The 18,648-nt window shown below is 42.3% G+C and overlaps 1 protein-coding gene across 5 annotated transcripts in view; it reads left to right on the top strand.

Annotated features, from left to right (window-relative positions):
- Positions 1-18,648, top strand: part of NEK5 (NIMA related kinase 5) — a 64,073-nt gene that overhangs the window by 35,811 nt on the left and 9,614 nt on the right. For 2 of the 5 annotated variants that reach the window (XM_024755624.1, XM_024755621.1), the window contains 6 exons: positions 333-425; positions 2,709-2,789; positions 3,016-3,084; positions 5,354-5,480; positions 9,888-9,998; positions 11,068-11,205. In XM_024755624.1, coding sequence (XP_024611392.1) covers positions 333-425; positions 2,709-2,789; positions 3,016-3,084; positions 5,354-5,480; positions 9,888-9,998; positions 11,068-11,205 — 619 coding nt within the window. The remainder of the gene's footprint in view (positions 1-332; positions 426-2,708; positions 2,790-3,015; positions 3,085-5,353; positions 5,481-9,887; positions 9,999-11,067; positions 11,206-18,648) is intronic. The other 3 variants (XM_024755623.1, XM_024755622.1, XM_024755625.1) reach the window with 3 other exon arrangements.

The raw sequence follows: 18,648 nt of genomic DNA, 5'->3' as shown, positions 1-18,648 counted from the left end.
TGGGCGGGGGCAGGCTGGATGTGCTTCTCCCCAGAGCAGAGGTCTGGTTAATGGTGGGGAGCCTCGTGCCATCATCAGCCCCGTTTTTAAGACAGGTCTGCGATGGGAAGCCTGCGTCCAGGGAATATGGACGGCAGACTTTTCTAGAGAGCCCAGGAGAGAAGCACTTGGGGGATACCAAAGGGAGCCATAGAGAAAAGAAGCCATGAGAGAGCTCTCTCCAGCCATGTCCTCATTAGATCCCATTCAGGTCTAGCGGGGGACATTCAGAAAGTGGCCTTCAGAACTGACGCAGAGCCAATCTTGTTGACTGTGTATAATTTATGTTGAAGGAAGACTCAAAAATAAGTCATAAAACATATTTGGTGAAGAAGAGTGACCTGCTCATCCACCAAGAGGCACCTGAGGAAGAAGCACCTGTGCAGGTGATGGTTGTTGTTAGACGATGCTGTGTTTCCCAGGGAGTTCGCTCCAGCCCGCTGTTCCTGCCCCTCCCTGAGCAGTAGAATCATGTGGGAAAGTTTTGAAAAACGGAAACAGGGACTTCCCTGGCAGTCCAGTGGTTAAGACTCCATGTTTCCACTGCAGGGGGCACGGGTCTGATCCCTGATGGGGGAACTAAGATCCCGCGTGCTGCGCGCCGCGGCCCAAAACAAAACAACAACGAAAAACCAAAGTCAAACACCTGGGCTCCAAATGGCCTGGGGTGGGGCCAGGTGTCCCGTTTTCAAGAGCTAACTGGTGAGCTAGCGCAGCCAAGTTTGAGAACTGCCTGCGGAACGTCCTCTGGTGGCGTTTTGAGTCCGAGCCTCAGACGCCTCGGCCTGTGAATCCGAAGGTTAATTTCTCTTCTGTTTCAAACTTACCTTTTTGGCATGAATAGGGAACCGGGCAGAGCTGAATTATCAAATGGTTCTCAAAAGACTCTTCTTTTCCTTCTGGGAGGTCTTTCCCCTTCATCCTCAAGGTGCCCCGAGGGCTTGACTGAGGGTAGGTCAGAGGAACCCATGCTGAGGAAGGCTGAACAGCCTCCCTGAGTGTTTTGCTTTGTGAAAACCTGGAGACCTTCACAGGAGGCGGTGCCGAGAGCTCTAAAGTGGACTGAGGTTGAATTTTCCACCCACTGGGGTGGATGGGGCTTAGGGGTCTAATGTAGTTGTATTTTAAGGGAAATAAAGCAATATGACACTTCTCATGCAATTGAGACAGCCAGACTACACAATCCAATCAGACAACCAACCTCACAGATATAAGTAAGACACAAAGTCACATCCTGTTTCAGAGCGTGTAATATTGCGAGGCAGGAAAACACACTTCCCAGGGTTGCAGGGCAAACGACTGATAAAAACTCAAACTGACAGATGCAGTGTGTGAAGTACGTAGACGAGGCAGTAATTAATTCTAAGGGGGAGGTGATAGGGACCTAATGTGAAATGGTGGAGAGAAAAGAGCGTTTACACACACACACACACACACACACACACACACACACACACACGGAGACTCATAAGTTTCTGGTTCGGAAGGAATAGTACATTTTACCAAGATGGGGAAGAGTGGGGAGCAAGCTTCTTGGGGAAGGGTACTCGAGAACCACTTTGGATGTGCTGAGTCAGGAAGATCTGAGAGATCACATCCCTGCTTCGCTTCGGAGCCTTTGCCCTGCTTTTCCCTCCACGTGGAACACGCTTTCCCCAGACCTTCACAAGCCAAGGTCCAGCACCATTCCAGGGCTTAAATCAAATGCCATATAGGCTTTTCCTGAATTACTCTCATCTGCTCTTCATTTCCTATGCTACTACCCTATTTTATTTTCTTGATAACATTTAACACCTTCCGAAATTATGTCATTACTTTAACTCATTTATTACCTATCTTACTCCAGTAAAATGTGAGTTCCGTGTCAGCAGGGACCTTCTGGTCACGTTCTGCACCAACCCATTGTGTAGGACAGTATCTGGCCCGTAGTGGGTGCTCGGTATGAAATTGTGGAATGAATATTAAAGTGAAGATGGTACCAAACAGGCAGCCGAATATGTGAGTCTGAAGCTCAGAGGCGAGGAGAGATCAGACCTGAAGAGACACGTTTAAGAGTCATTGCATAAAGATGGCATTTAAATTCATGGGAGTTACTGAGACCCCTGTGTATTAAGGAAGAGACGGGCAGAGGACCCAGGACTGAACCCCGAGAAAGCTCAGGATCTAAAGTTCACCTCTTGACCATTCCTTTGAAACGCTTGTCAGTACTTCTACAGTCTCCTCCTCCTTCTTCAAATTGCCCATCAATTTTTAGAGCCCCGTCCTTCCTTTATACTGTCATGAGCTGTGCACTTTTTTGTTTTCCTGATTAAGATCATAAGTCTGTTAACGGAAGGATCTTACAGTCAAAATTACGTTCTTGAATTAGATTAGGTTGTATTGGACTGTGATAAACATTGTCACATTATAGCGTTTTACCTACCCACTGCAATGCCAGTGTTAAACGTATTATTATTTCACGTTAATGGACACCATGCCCAAGTTGTTAGTGGACTGTTGTTAACTTTCCTTTGCAAAAGGTATGTTTTCATTCTCAAATCAATCATCAGATTCATTCAAGAAATCAAATAACGTAAACAGACCCTGCTGTGAATTCAGGGGTGTTGTGAAAATGTAATTTTTTGATCAATATTATAATGCTAGATTTTAATTTTTCTCTAAATTTTCAGGATATTGAAAGAGACTTGAAACAAATTGGACTTCAGAACACAAAGGAAAGTAAAATTCCGGAACAAAAACATAAAGCTAAGGTAATAAACATTTTGTCTTAAAGTTTCATTTTAAAAATCTGGCTGGGAATCTGCACCTTGCAATCTGGGTTGCCTCTAGGATTTCACCCCCTACTATTTTATGGAATTACCTTATTTTGTGATGTTAGACTAATGGTTTTAAGTATCTGTAATGTCAAATTGGGAGTTGTAATTTTAAGGTTTTTATTGGAATGTGAAACAGATTTTTTTTCTTGCTTTCTTCTAGAGAGGGATAAAGTTTGAAATTAATTTAGACAAGTGTATTTCTGATGGAGACACCCTCCAAGAGGAAGAGGTATGCCATTAAGCAAAATTCTATTAGTAGGGATGAGAAAATGAGTGTCTTAATAGCATGTTTCATGAACTTTTCCCGTAGAGGGTAGGGAGAATTTTCTAAAATCTTCCTAGAAGGATGTCTGGTGTTCAGACAAGTCTTCCAAAATATTTTTTATCCTTCCATTCTTTTTAAACTTGAGATTATTCCTATAGATGGATTATTCCATTTTAATTTATTCTATTACAAAGGAGCTATTTTCCTCATAATAGTAACTTTTAAATTATAGCCAGATTAAAATACAAGACATAATATATAGTCAACAACTAATACACTCACCTTAAAATATGTAAATGAGCAGTTATCCTGAAACCATTTGTTGCGGCCTCTCCCGTTGTGGAGCACAGGCTCCGGACGCGCAGGCTCAGCGGCCATGGCTCACGGGCCCAGCCACTCCACAGCACGTGGGATCTTCCCAGACCGGGGCACGAACCCGTGTTCCCCGCATCGGCAGGCAGACTCTCAACCACTGCGCCACCAGGGAAGCCCCTATTTTAGATCTTGATTGGTATTGATAACTTTGTACTGATCTTTGGGTAAATCTCAATTATGCACTTGGGCTTGAATTGAAACAGCAATAAATGCATGAATACAGTAAACTCAAACCTCATTTTATTACTTGATTTCAACATCTTTTTAAATCCCATTTTTTACCAGAGCTGCTAACAAATATCAGAATTAACTAATTTGTGTTTCTGTTTCACTTTCTCCAAGTTTGCCCTTTTTTGTTGTTGTTGTTGGGGGTAGGAGTTTAGTAATTTATTTATTTATTTTTGCTGTGTTGGGTCTTCGTTTCTCTGCGAGGGCTTTCTCTAGTTGTGGCAAGCAGTGGCCATTCTTCATCGCGGTGCGCGGGCCTCTCACTATCACGGCCTCTCTTGTTGCGGAGCACAGGCTCCAGACGCGCAGGCTCAGTAGTTGTGGCTCACGGGCCTAGTTGCTCTGCGGCATGTGGGATCCTCCCAGACCAGGGCTCGAACCTGTGTCCCCTGCATTAGCAGGCAGATTCTCAACCACTGTGCCACCAGGGAAGACCCAAGTTTGCCTTTTAAATTACCAAAAGTTAAGTATGAATATGTGTATACCCATATATATATATATATATAAATTATATACTCAATTTCTTCCTTTCATGTTTTTTTATTGGCTTAAAACTTTTTTAATGTTATTTCTTTCAGATTTGTGTGTGTGCATGTGGTGAAGGATTCCTTTTTTTTTTTTAAATAGACTTCATGTTGTAGGGTAGTTTCAGGTTCGAGGCAAAATTTAGCAGAAGGTACAGAGATTCCCCATGGAGCTCCTGCCCCCATCCCCCAGGGCATGTAGCCTTCCCTACCATCAAAATCCCTCACCAGAGTGGAACATTCGTTACAATTGATAAACCTACACTGACACATCATAATCACCCAAAGTACATAGGTTACCTTAGGGTTCACTCATTCTCTGGGTTTTGACAAATGTGTAACGACATGTATCCATCATTATAGAATCATACAGAGTATTTTCACGGCCCTAACAATCCTCTGTGCTCCACCTGTCTTTGAGATTTTTATTAGCCTTTTGCTACAAAGACTTCAGTAGAGTGGTGGTAGTTAGCGCTCACTTGTAACCACTAGGCCCTCTAAGTGTCCCGGAGCTGTGAGTACCCGAGGAAGCAGCTCTGGGGACCTGGGTCAGGGTTGGAACCTGAGGGCTGGTCCATCCACGGTGCTTCTGTGAAGTGAGGCACCGAAGTTGGCCTGCTAGAAAAACGAATGGACTCCAAACAGTTTTATCTACCAGTTTGTTCATCCTTTGTTATTCTCTGCTTTGATAATGCTTGAAATAGAGCGATCATTTTAATTTTAATTATGGAATATTAGAAGCAGTTTCAGGGACCTGACTGGGAATGTTAAAGCTTAAAGCAGGACCTAGATGAGCTAACCTTGAAAGTTCCTTAGAATGGAACTGCAGGAGAATAAGATTGACGGCGGAAAATCTGCATCAGGTTAGCTGCCACTTATCAGTGCTTATCACTGTTGACAGGGAGAAGCAACGAACACATTCCTGCTTCTATCGTGTTCCAACACAGTTCTAGTTTTAAAACCCGACCGATTCATGTAATAAACATACATTGAATACCTACTGCATACCTTGGTAAATGTTGTTACTGGGAACATGAAATAATTTTCAAACTTTTCTCCCCCCAAATATGGCTTTTTTCTCATGAAACACCATGAAATTCCTTTAGGCAATGGATATACTGAATGAAACTTTGACCTCTGAGGACGGCGATAAGTTTAAAGGGTATAAATGTATGAAGGAGCATGAAGATTATACAGACAAAGCATTTGAAAAACTCTGTTGCCAGGAAGCAGGTATGTGTCCCTTCAAAGCTGCAGATGAGAAGGAACCATTTTATTGGCAGTCATCTCGAATTCTCTCCTCCTTACTCGCATCCCGTGATTTGACTGTCCCCTGCCCCCCACCTCACCCTGAACTGGACGGAGACCTGGCCCCTCTGACTCTGCCCACCCCAGGGGTCACACCCCCTGAGACCCACCCTCCTCTCTGCCCCACACGGTCTCCTGGGGCTGTTTCACCTGCCCCCTCAGCTTCCGCATCTCCCGGTCCACACTCACCTATCTTTCTCAGGATCTGCTGGATGGCTCCATAGACAAGTCCCACTAGCATCTCAGACTCGGTGTGTGTACAATCCAGCTTCTGAGCCCTTTCTTCCCAGGGAGGCTTTATTTCCGGTGATGCCCTCACCAGGCCGACAGCCCTGCTGTCATGCCTGGTGGTTTCTACTCTGAGATGTCCCTGAGTCTTCTCCTCTTTCCTTCCCTCTGTCCTGTCTAGTCTCAGCGGTGCGTGTGGTAGGAAACATGTGGGCTTTGGAGACCGTACGGAGTTCGAATCCCAGGTGGTGCTGCCACTTTATGATTGTGTGCCCTTTCACAAGCTACTTCAGATCTCTGAATCTCAGTTTCCTCTTAAGAGTGACGACAATAGTACTTGCCACACAGGCTTACTGTGAGGACTAAAGTGAAAATTGATATATTAGGTGCTTAATTTAATATCTGCTCTTCCCTTAATTTTCCCTTTCCCTTCCCTCACCGAACTGCTTTAGTCTCCTATGCATCCTCCCTTTCTCTAGTATTCCCCCTTCATTCTCTAAGTAATTGCTACAGTCATCTTGTCATATTATTATCCTACTCAAATTTTGTTTTGATAATGCCTGTAGGATACAGTCTGTTGCACATAGTATCACATTTAACACTGCGTGGCGTGATCCTTTGGTGACCCCCCCTTTCCTGCCCCATCACCCCCTCTCTCTTTCCACAGACGATGGGATCCACACAGCCTGCTGGAGCCCCATCTTCCCTTGCAGCTATGTGAGCAGTCACATACCCTGGCTTGCCTCCGTTTCCTCTTCCTGGAATCATAACACTTTGCCTCATTTCTACCTGGAAAAATCTTTATTCAATTCAGCAGGCATCTTGTGGAGAATCTCCCTTCTGCCAGACTGTGCTAGGTGGGAGGGACCTCAGAGATGAATGAAACCTGGGTCTGCCCTCAGAATCACAGAATTGTCATGAGCCAAAGAAAGGAAGCACAAAACATGCTTTCTGAGCCCCAGTACTAATCATTGCTCGAGTGCCAGCTGGTTGGAGAGTCGGGGGGTACCTCTCCTACAAAGCTTGGCATTCCAGGGAGCTTGGGCTTTATCCTGTGTGATGGCTTTCAGTCAAAGGGAATTATATGTTATTCGTGATGGAGAAAGATCACGCTGGCTGCCATGTGAAGGATGCGTGGAGGGGCAGGCCTGAGGGCAGGAGACTGGTCCAGGTGGGAAATGACAGGTGCACAGGGCAGGGCAGGGCAGTGACAATAGACACCAGGTGTGAACTGCCGAGTGTGGGGACTGAGGAAGAGAAGAGGGTCCCAGTCTTCTAATTCAGATGGACAAGGCTATCACCAGCCAGACAGGTGCATACGTCACACAGAGGGAGGTCAGTAGAGATAACGTAATGGTTTAAATTTGTAACATATTGAGTTTAGGTCTTTCTGAGCATCAGCTGGAGGTTTTTAGAAGGTGATAGCTGAGTAAGACCAAAGCTCTGGGGCAAATCAGGGCTTCCTTAGCATACGCACAGTATTTCAACCTTGATGGTGGTGGAAAACACCTAGGCACTGGGGCTGGAGTGAGAAGGAAATGGAGCTTAGGACAGGCGCTTGTATTGTTTAAACAAGTTTTGGGAGAATCAGAAGAGAGTGAAGCCAAAGAAGGAGAGAAGGTTCTGGAAGGAGCCTCAGGGCTTGGCAGTATCAACTGGAAGAGAAAGACCAAGTGAGGCAGGTTGAGTAACAGCCCACGGGGTTAGGTTATCAAGGGCCCTGAGTGGCCTCAGTGTAAGCAATTCCAGTGAAAAGAATCAAATCAAAGGTTATTCTTTGCGTGAGTTCCTCTGGGAAGAGAAGAGAGTGAATTATAAGTCTCAAAAGACATGTATGCTTTTTTTTAGATTTTTTTAAAAAAACTCTTCATTAGTTTGATGCTGAAAACGGTCTCTTAATTTAAACTGGGCTCCCATAATTACTATTCAGGCTGAACAATTTCCCATATGTTTATTGACATCTGTATTTCTCTTGTGAATTATGTGCTCACATCCTTTATCCATTTTTCTTCTGAAAATGGCATGTTTGTTTTTTTCTTTATAAGGCTCATTTAAATTGAACCTTTGTCTGAAATACGTATTGCAAATAGTTTCCCCAGTTGGTCTTTAGATCTCATTTATAGTAACAACAGCAAATATGTGTGAGAGTGTGTGTGTGTGTGAGTGGGTGTGTGTGTGTGTGTGTGTGTGTGTGTGTGTACGTACGTACATATAACTTGGGAATTAACTTTACAAGAATTGTGCAGAGCATATGAAGGAAACTATAAAACCTTACTGAGGTATTTAAAGATTATTTGAATAAATGTAGAGAAATAACACTGTTATATATTGGAAATATTCATTCCAAATAAATATATGGATTTTTGGCAATTTCACTCAAAAGCACAATAGGATTTTTTTCTGGTGTTAGGAGATCTTGGAGATTCTTAACTAGCCAAAAAATTTAGAAAAGAAGAGCATTGAGGGGCACTTGCCCTTCCAAATATCAAAACTGTATTATATAAATTATAGTCATTAAAACAATGTGATACTAGCACCAGACTAAAAAAAGTAATGAAAAAAGAGAAAGTTTAGAAACAAACTCTAGTATGTATCATAATTTAGCATATGCTAAAAGTCACATCATAAGTCAATGGGAAAAGAAAGAATTACTCAAATAAATGCTCTACGACCAACTGGTTAACAGTTTGGGGGAAACTGTGAAATCAGACCCTATATAATGATACAACAAAATAAATTCCAAAATAAAATCAAAGTGTTTATATGTAAAAAAAATGAAGTTATATGTCAGAAAATAAAGTGAAAGAAAATATAGGTGAGTATTTTTTTTTTGGCTAGGGAAGAATTAGCTATTCAAAATACATAGGAAAAAAATCACAGAATAAATTAGTAATAGATTCAGCTTTAACAGTGAAAGCCTTTGGTAAAGAAAATATTATAATACTAGCCCCTAGCATTGTCATTTTCAGTAGTTTACCTAGGGAAAATAATCATAAATGTCAAAAAAATTAACTACAAATGAGTTCATTAAAGTGTTGTCTATAATAGTAAAAAATTCTAGCAATCTAAAAATCCAGCAAAAAAGAATTAGTTAAGTTATAATATATCCATGAAACAGAATACCATGTTTTCTTTAAAATGATGGTGTAGAACAATATTTAATAATACAGGTATGGTATGTTGCTAATTGAAAAGAACAAGTTATAAAAGGGTGTGTAACATTTGGCCCCTTTTTTGTTTCAAAACGAGCCAGAAACTATATGCGAGAAGGAAATTTTGAAATTTTAGGTCTCTGGAGAGTGGGATTGTGGTAATTTTTGTTTCCTTCTTCTACTTATCTGATCTCCAGAGTTCTTATAATGAAACATACTAATAAATAAAGAAAATGATAACACAAGTTATTTTTTAAATTAAGGTAATGGAACAGTTGCATTTCTGTGGAACCTGACTAAAGTTCACATAAATGCCTCAAGAATTTGTCCATCCATGCCGTTAATATTTCTTCCGCGTTAAATACATTGGCTAGTCAGTCAAATGTTAATAATAAAAGTGAAACAATTTTAAACCTGTTTATAATTTCAGTCTTGTAAGTTAGGATCTATCTATGTCTTAGTCCATTTAGGCCACTGTAACAAAACACCATCAACTGGGAGACTTATAAACAACATTTATTTCGCACAGTTATGGAGGCTGGAAAGTCCAAGACCATGATGCTGGCAGATTCAGGGTCTGGTGAGGGCCCGATTCCATCTTTCTGCTGTGTCCTCACTTAGCGGAAAAGATGCGGGAGCTCTCTGAGGTCTGTTTCATAGGAGCATTTCCTATTCATGAGGCTCCACCCTCATGACCTAATCACCTCTCCACAGCCCCTCCTCCTAATACCATCACACTGGGCATTAAGTTTCAGCATATGAATTCGAGGGGGCACACAAACGTTCGGTCCACAGCAATCTGTATTAGATTGAGGGTCTTGATTTCTCTGCTTTTGAAGTTACCAGCTGATGGACTCCAGGTTTCCTAAGAACTATTTCTTGCAGTTAGTCACACTTTGACTGCTTTGAGATCAACGAGTTCTTTCCTTATACCCAGGGTTGTTCATTCCAGATGCTGCCGCTGCAGAGGACAGGAGACAGTGGGATGCTGGGTCTCCTCAGACTCTGCTGCAAATGATGGCCATGGCCGACATCACCTCCACCTGCTCCACTGTGCCTGAGGGTGAAGCTGACATCAGTGGCACAAATTGTCAGCAAGAGGAGAGCGAGGCCCCAAAGGCAGCTGTGTTCACCCCAAATGCTTGTGCTCACCCTGACTTGACAGTTCTCAGTTTTCAGTACAATCCCGATAGATTTGTATTAAATGCCTTTCAAAGATTTTGTTTTGGTTTCTCCCCTACCTCTGCAGAGACTTGCCTACTAATTATCCTAGACAATTGGCCACTGTAGCTATGAGAATGTAAAGGAAGAAAGATCCAGGTTCCCACCTTCCTCCCAAGGAGGGAGAGGTGGCTTCATTTGCCTTCCCGTGCCAGCCTAATAACTCCCTTGCAGTATCTTAGAGGGTCATTTTTTCATCAGTAACATCAGAACTGAAATATTAGCTGTCCCACAAGATTTAGAGAGTCAGTGCAGAGATACATATTAGCTTGCTTTGCAAACCAAAGTGCTATTTCCATGTTAGCAGTGTTTAGGATAAGATGATATTTTCAACCTAAATTCTTCCATTTTCATTTGGGCTTCTGGCACAGTCTTTCCTTAGCAGAGAGTCCCAGCAATATCTGGGTGTGATCTTACCGGTGGTGGAGATTTTTATTGCTTATTTCCTATGTTCTTCTTGATAACATGGGGCTGAGGGAGAGCTAAAATTTATACCCATCTTATAAGTTGAAGTCTGTAAGTATATCACTGAGATTAGTAATTAAAATGTGTGAATTGACCCATATTTATACTATTACAGAAAATATTGCACATCATCAAATTTACAAGAAAGGGCTTGCAAACATAATACAATTTAATCCATCCTGAGACAGTAAGAGGGGAAACCTAATTTAAAATAAATAGAATAGAAATGTCAACACACCAAAACAGCCAGTCTACAGGGCAAAAAATGACTCTCCTGCCCAACAGTACATGATAATATTGTCACTAAACTTTTCTGTATCTCAGCTTCCTTGCTAATAAAATGAGGGGTGGGATTAGGTGACCTCCAAAGATCTCACATTCTGGGATTTTATAAAAACTCAAATGAAGAAGCATTTTTAGTTTCAGTAATCCAGGCTCCTTTTCAGACGGCCGAGTGATCGGGATTGAAGGCATTCCAGAAAACAGGAAACGGTGGCGGCTTGAAACGCCGGGAACTTTAATGAGTGTTTTGACAGCAGCACATCTAACAAGTAGCTCGTTTTCTGCCAACGATGGAGAATTTGGTATGTAGTTTACTTTTAAGAGAGAATTGGGAGGGTGTCTAAGCCTTTTCAGAAGCTGATTTGCTTTGTCCAAGCCTGTTCCAAATGCCACTAACAAGACTTGAACTTCTGAGAAAAGTAGGATCATTTTCTGTAATGTGATGGGTTGACAAGTGATGAAAAGTTAGGTAGGAAGGACCAGTGGCTTTGTAGGTGATGAGCTAGTGCTTAGTGCTACCTCACAGAGTCCGTTTATTCTGACAGCTCTTCAGCAGACTCAAATTACCATCCTGGGGGCCGTAAAATACATCTTAATATAGTTTTTTTCAGCTTTAGGTTTTTCTTGCCTCCAATGTTTAGCAAGATTATGCTGCTGTTGACTTTAAGGGAAACCGACCGTTACTTTCTAAAGTTGGAGGGAATTCCTATCACAGTGGGGATTTGGTCCTCCACTGGGTGTGCAGGTGTAAACTGCTACGAGCAAAGCCATTTGGGGCAGGCAGGTATCAAACAGAGAACACCTGCGCAGGGGCGAGGTTTCAGGGCTGGGGCTGCTGAGATGCGAGGCTGAGGCGGAGCGGAGGCCTGGTTAGAAACCTGACAGTGATGGAGGCGGATGCGTGCTTACAAAGTTAAAGAACAACACTGAGAATAATGCAAGAGTCGTACCCGACTGTTTCTGAAGAGTGAGTCTGCCCGTTTGTGAAGCTCAAGAGAAGGGGAATATTTGTGAAAGGTGAGTCTGAAAGAATGGACAGCATTTTATTGAGGAACGAATATTTCAGGTGGAGAGAACTTGCAGATCCACAGGCCTGAGAGACTAAGAAAGACGGTATGGGCTTCCCTGGTGGTGCAGTGGTTGAGAGTCTGCCTGCCGATGCAGGGGACACAGGTTCGTGCCCCGGTCTGGGAAGATCCCACGTGCTGTGGAGCGGCTGGGTCGCTGAGCCTGCGCGTCTGGAAGGCCCGCGTACCCAAAAAAAAAAAAGAAAGAAAGACGGTATGACTAAAATCTAGGCGCTGGAGAAGGGACCAGAGTCCCTGAGTAGATGAAGTTCTTCGGTGTTATTACTTATCTCAGCTGCCACACTTAAAACTCAAGGCGGGGGTGGCAGTGCAGTGGGGAGAGAGAGAGGAAATGCCTCCCTGCCTTCAAGGCTCTCTTTCAAGTACCTTCAAACCACAGACGGCAGTGTGATTGCATGTCTGCTCCCTTCCCTTCTATCCTGGGATAGAAACATCATCTGTAAGGATGGGGCTGGGGGCCGGTGGGGAAGAAGTTTTGGGCTGGCCTGGCTTGGCCTGGAGGCCAAGGGCTGGGGCCACAGACCAGGTAGGAGGGGGGCGCCCATCTTTCAGGACACTGCGATGGTGACATACTGGTGACTATGATGTGTCTTCTTGGGTTTGTTCCTGTGCTTCTTGGAGAGAGTCATAGAAAACTTCATTTGATCTTGCATACCAAATTAATTAATTGATGAACTGACTGCATTTTCAAATGGATGGCTTTACATTAGGCATATATGAGTAATTTAATCTAACAAGTGGGATTAAACATAGGAACTTGCCTCTAAGGGTAGCATTCAAAGCAAAATGTAGGTATTTTCTTTTGTAACCTGCTAAAGGTGCAGGCATGCCCTCCCACCCGAGCTGTGTTTTCTCTGCTCTTTCAGCCTCTCACTCTGTTGTTGGCCTCACCCCATCTTTCCTATCCCTGTAGCAAGCTTGACTTCCTGTCTCTGGTCATCTCTTCTTTCTTTACCTCTCCCTCTGCACCCCTGCCAGATAATCCTAAAAATCCTTTTAAATCCTGCAAAAGATTCTCTCATACCCTCAGGATAAAATCCAGACTCTGCAGACTCTAAGTGCCTTCAAGATCGGATGGCCTCTCCCAGCACCAGGGCTGCTAGCACTTCTCCATCAGCAAATATTTCTCCCTCAGTTTAGAAAGGTGAGTCTTTCTAAAGACTCCTCCCTTTGCCAAAGTAATTCCTCCTGTAAGATTTCACTCTGATGCAACCTCCCGGCCACTCCTGATGTTTTACCAGCAGATACCCTTCCCTCCCTGCTTTTCGCTATATTGCCAAACAGGGCTTTACAAAGGTGTCTGGAATATAGGAGATTCTTAATCAGTTAATAATTGGAATGAATGAGTGGAAGAGCCTGTAACTTGATTGACATGCTTCCGTTTAATCCAAAAAATTCTAATAAGCTTTCTGTAAATCCTCAAGTTTGTCTACGGTCTCTCTGGCTTTTCTCTGTTAGTTGCCTCTGACAATTTCACATGAATTCAGTCTCATACTCAAATTCGTTCACACTCAAATATTGGTTAAAGGCATGAAAGACATTTCCTTATTATGTTTATCATTTAAATTCAGGCCATAAAAAGATGCAGTAGCAATTTTATTTGAAATTTTAGAGATTGCTATTAAAAACCTGGATCTCAATTAAACTACTGCCTGTGTACCACTGACAAGGAACCACTGGTTTTTTGTTTGTTTTTATAAATTTATTTATTTATTTTTGGCTGCGTTGGGTGTTCGTTGCTGCACGCAGGCTTTCTCTAGTTGGCGGCGAGTGGGGGCTACTCTGTTGTGTTGCGCGGGCTTCTCATTGCGGTGGCTTCTTTTTGCGGTGGCTTCTCTTGTTGTGGAGTATGGGCTGTAGGTGGGCAGGCTTCATCAGTAGTTGTGGCTCGCGGGCTCAGTAGTTGTGGCTCATGGGCTCTAGAGCTCAGGCTCAGTAGTTGGGGTGCACGGGCCCAGCTGCTCCGTGGTATGTGGGACCCTCCAGGACCAGGGCTCGAACCCATGTCCCCTGCATTGGCAGGCAGATTCTTAACCACTGCAACACCAGAGAAGCCTGGAACCACTGTTTTTTATTTTTGTTTTTGTTTTTTGGGGGGATTGAAACACCTCCCTGCCGTGGAAGCCCTAGTCTTAACACTGGACCATCAGGAAGTCCCCCAGGAACCACTGTTTTAAATGCCTGAGAAAACATCAGGGCACGTCTCCTTTGCATTCCTCTAAGTTTGGTTTCCCTGCTTAATATCCCACAAGACACTGTAATTCTCTGATCATAAAAGTAAAGTTCACTTTAGTTTCCTGTTTAATATCTTTCTTCCTCACTAGACTATAAGCGTCTGAGAGCTTTGTCTTGATCACCACCCCACTCGGCCTCTCCATCTCTAGTGCCTGGTATATTGCCCAGAACTTAGTAAGTCACCATGCCTTTGTTTTTGTTTATGTTTTTTGTTTTGCGGTACGTGGGCCTCTCACTGTTGTGGCCTCTCCCGTTGCGGAGCACAGGCTCCGGACGCGCAGGCCCAGCGGCCATGGCTCACGGGCCCAGCCATTCTGCGGCATGTGGGATCCTCCCGGACCGGGGCACGAACCCGTGTACCCTGCATCGGCAGGCGGACTCTCAACCACTGCGCCACCAGGGAAGCCCCACCATGTCTTTGTGAATGAAAATACAGCCATAGCACGTTTTTACTATCACTTTATGTAAAGGCATGGGATTGCCAATATTTGTATTGCTATCAAGTTAGATAAGGAAATTACAATGCTAATTATTCTTACAGCTCTATGGAGTCTTTGTAAAGACTTTCTGCATGTGTAGATTTTAATAACTTTGATTACAGGTGTAATAGACACAATTTATAAAGGCATTTAAGGATTCGTTGTTGTACATTTAAGCATGATTCATATATCGTTTGTCAGTCTTTAGCTTAAATATCCAACTCCTTGAAGATAAATTCCTTTGATGTTTCTAGTTCTAAATTCCATTTGAACATGAGGGTTTGGACTTTTCCTCAGTGGTTAAGAATGGTTAAGAATTGTGTTAAGAATCTGGCGCAGTGGTTAAGAATCTGCCTGCCAATGCAGGGGACACGGGTTTGAGCCCTGGTCCGGGAAGATCCCACATGCCATGGATCAACTAAGCCCGTGTGCCACAACTACTGAGCCTGCGCTCTGGAACTCGGGAGCCACAACTAGTGAACCTGTGCACCACAACTACTGAGCCCGCATGCCACAACTACTGAAGCCTGCCCACCTAGAGCCCATGCTCCGCAACAAGAGAAGCCACTATAACGAGAAGCCCATGCACCGCAACGAAGAGTAGCCCCAGCTCTCTGCCACTAGAGAAAGCCCGCGCACAGCAACGAAGACCCAATGCAAAAAAAATAAATAAAATTAATTAATTAAAAATAAATAAATAAAAATGAGGGTTTATCAAGTACATGTTTAATTTGTGCTAATTTTAAAAAGTTTGGAATAGCAAGACTTTACAAAATCCTTTTAAATGAATCTAACTAGTAAGAGTGACACTCTTTCAAAGAGAAGTATTTTTTTACATGTGCATAATTAATTCAGGTCAGTAATTTTGTTTATAGTTTAACCACTCCAAGGGAATCCTTGGTGGGAAGGTAACCTCTATTTTTCTAGTGTAAGTTTTCGGGCCACACAGTTGCCTTGGTAACATCATAGTTGCACATCCTGATAACAGCTGATTTACATTTCTGTAGTTAGCCTTTCATTCTTTCTTCTATCCTGTTAAACAAAAATAAGAGCCTCCTAAAACTGTCTTCCTAAGACAGGAAAATAAAAACTGTCAGATTCCCACACCAGGAGGAATACTCTGGCTTGCTTTTAATTAGCCAGACTACCTCATAGATGAGATATATCAATCTGTTTCATTTGTTGAATGCGCTTTAGGAAGTAACATGGGCTATGATTTGGGATGAAATATGTTGATTTAAATAGGTAAATGTAAGTGTGGTGAGATTTATACTTGTGTGTACATGAGCAGTCATGTAACAGTTTACCGAAAAAAAAAAAAAAGCCACACTTTGCTCTTAATTCCACCTTTGGAGGAAAGTTCCTATTTCTAATCTCAATTGCTAACAGAGGATAGGGATTTTTTTTTTTCCTGGAGACTAAAGTGAAATACTCTTTAGACACCTAGGAACCAGATGGTTGTACAGTTTGTGTGGGAAAGGTATGTTATGACAGATTACAAACATGAGCACAGTCCTTCACTCTTCCCTGTATCCATGCCCTTTGCAGTATGACTTTGCAGCTCCTCTGTCATTAAATGTTTTTCTTCCCCTCTTCCCTTGAGTCTTGACTGGCCTTGTGATTTGCTTAGGCCAGTAGAATGCACCGGAAGTGATGGTGTGGCAAATCTGAGTATTTAAGGAGCTTCTGCTCGCTCTTTTGGAATCCTGTCCATCTCTCAACTAGCTCCAGTTGCCCTGCTGGAAAATGAGGGACCGTGTGGAACAGAGAGACAAGCCATCCCAAGTGAAGCCATGCTAGACCAGCCAACCTCCAGATGGCCAGGCAAGTGACTGCAGATGCCATGAGGGGCCCAGCTGAGACTGGAAGAGCTGACCAGCTGAACCCAGCCCAAATCGCCCAACTGCAGAATTGTGACCTATATAAATGGTTACTGTTTTAAGCCACTAAGTTATGTGGTAGTTTATTATTCTGGAAAAGCTAACTATTGTAGACATACTTAGCAAAATTCCTAAAGTGGTAGTTGAAAGTAGGCTAGCTCTACATAATTTTAAAGCCAACTTAAGAAACCAGCATTTTAAATTCTCTGTGAATTCTTTTAGTTCTTTTGTGGATTCTTTTAAGAAAATCTGTCTCAACAATGTTCTTGATTGCACCAAGGTTTTTGTAGGGAAAAAAACAGACATCATTGACATGCATATGAAAAGATGCTCAACATCATTAATCATCAGTAACTTTAAATCAAAACCACAAAGAGGGGCTTCCCTGGTGGCACAGTGGTTAAGAATCCACCTGCCAATGCAGGGGACACGGGTTCGAGCCCTGCACCTGCAAGGTCCCACATGCCACGGAGCAGCTTGAGCCCGCGTGCCGCAACTAATGAAGCCCACGTGCCTGGAGCCCATGCTCCACAACAAGAGAAGCCACTGCAATGAGAAGCCCGAGCACTACAACGAAGAGTAGCCCCCACTGCCACAACTAAAGAAAGCCCGCGTGCAGCAATGAAGACCCGACACAGCCAAAAATAATAAATAAAAATTTTAAAAAACAAAACAAAACAAAAACCACAAAGACCTATCATCTCACACTCATTCGATGGCCACCATAAAAAAAAAAAACCAGAAAATAACAAGTATGTGGAATAATTGGAACCCTTATGCACCATTGGTAGAATTGTAAAATAGTGCAGCCATTATGGAAAATGGTATGGCAGTTCCTTAAAAAATTTAAAATAGAACTGCCTGATCCAGCAATCCCTCGTCTGGGTATATATACAAAAGAATTGAAAACAAGGTCTCGAAGAGATGTTTTTGCACACCCATGTTCAACGTACCATTATTCACAATAGCTAAGATGTGGAAGCAACCTAAATGTTCATCAGTGGATGAATGGATAAAGAAAATGTGGTATATACATACAATAGATTATTATTCAGTGTTAAAAAAAGAAAGAAATCCTGTCATAAGCTACAACATAGGTGCACCTTGAGGACATTATGCTAAGTGAAGTAAACCAGTCTTGAAAGATAAATACTGCAAGATTCCCCTTAGGTGAGGTATTTACAGGAGTCAAATTCTTAAAAAGTATAATGGTGATTTCCAGAGGCTGGGGGGAGGGGGATATAGGGAGTTGTTTTTCAGTGGGAGTAGAGTTTCAGTCATGCAAGATGAAAAAGTTCTAGAGAGCTGCTGTACAACAATGCATATAGTTAACAATACTGTACTGTACACCTGGAAATTGTTAAGAGGGTAAATTTATGTTATTTTTTCTTTTACCACAAACAAAAAAATCTCAGACGTCGACTCAAAAAATAATTCAGAATTCCTTGATTGTCTCATGAATTGTTTTATTATGGTCTCTTTGAATTGGGATCAAAAAAAATTTGATTGATATGTTAAAAAATAACAATTCAGAGGAGTAATACTGTGAATGTGAGGAATTTTAGTTATACCTTATCCAATTTTTTTCACCTATATTTTCATTTTTATGAATACACAAGAGTGGTATAAGATTAAAAATGTATGCTTAGGGAGGACTAAAAGAGCTCTTAGAGTAATTTATATAAAATATAAATTCTGGGCTTCCCTGGTGGCGCATATATATATATATATATAAAATCCAAGGGCTAAGAAAACATTGTCCCATTTTATTGGGAACATTTTCTTTGCTATTGCTGTATAAAATATGTGCATCTCATAATTATTGGAATCTTAGAGTTGTTGAGGGGATGCTGCTTTCTATAAAGAAATATTATACTACCTTCATTCTGATTTTTTTCCCAAGAGAAAAAAAGTACATTTTTTAAAAAATTTTAATTTTTAAGAGTCTGGCTTACCTCATTCTTTTTTTAATGTTTGCAAAGTATTTAATAGTATGTGGGCATTATTTGAAATCACAAGAGTCAAGATTTTTTTTTTTTTGGCTGAGCCGTGGGGCTTGCAGG

This window comes from Neophocaena asiaeorientalis, unplaced genomic scaffold (assembly GCF_003031525.2).
Source record: "Neophocaena asiaeorientalis asiaeorientalis breed wild unplaced genomic scaffold, Neophocaena_asiaeorientalis_V1.1 scaffold59, whole genome shotgun sequence".
In the NCBI taxonomy this organism is placed as follows: Eukaryota; Metazoa; Chordata; class Mammalia; order Artiodactyla; family Phocoenidae; genus Neophocaena; species Neophocaena asiaeorientalis.
The sequence above is the reverse complement of the archived record's forward strand: the minus strand, read 5'-3'. Positions and strand labels throughout refer to the sequence as shown.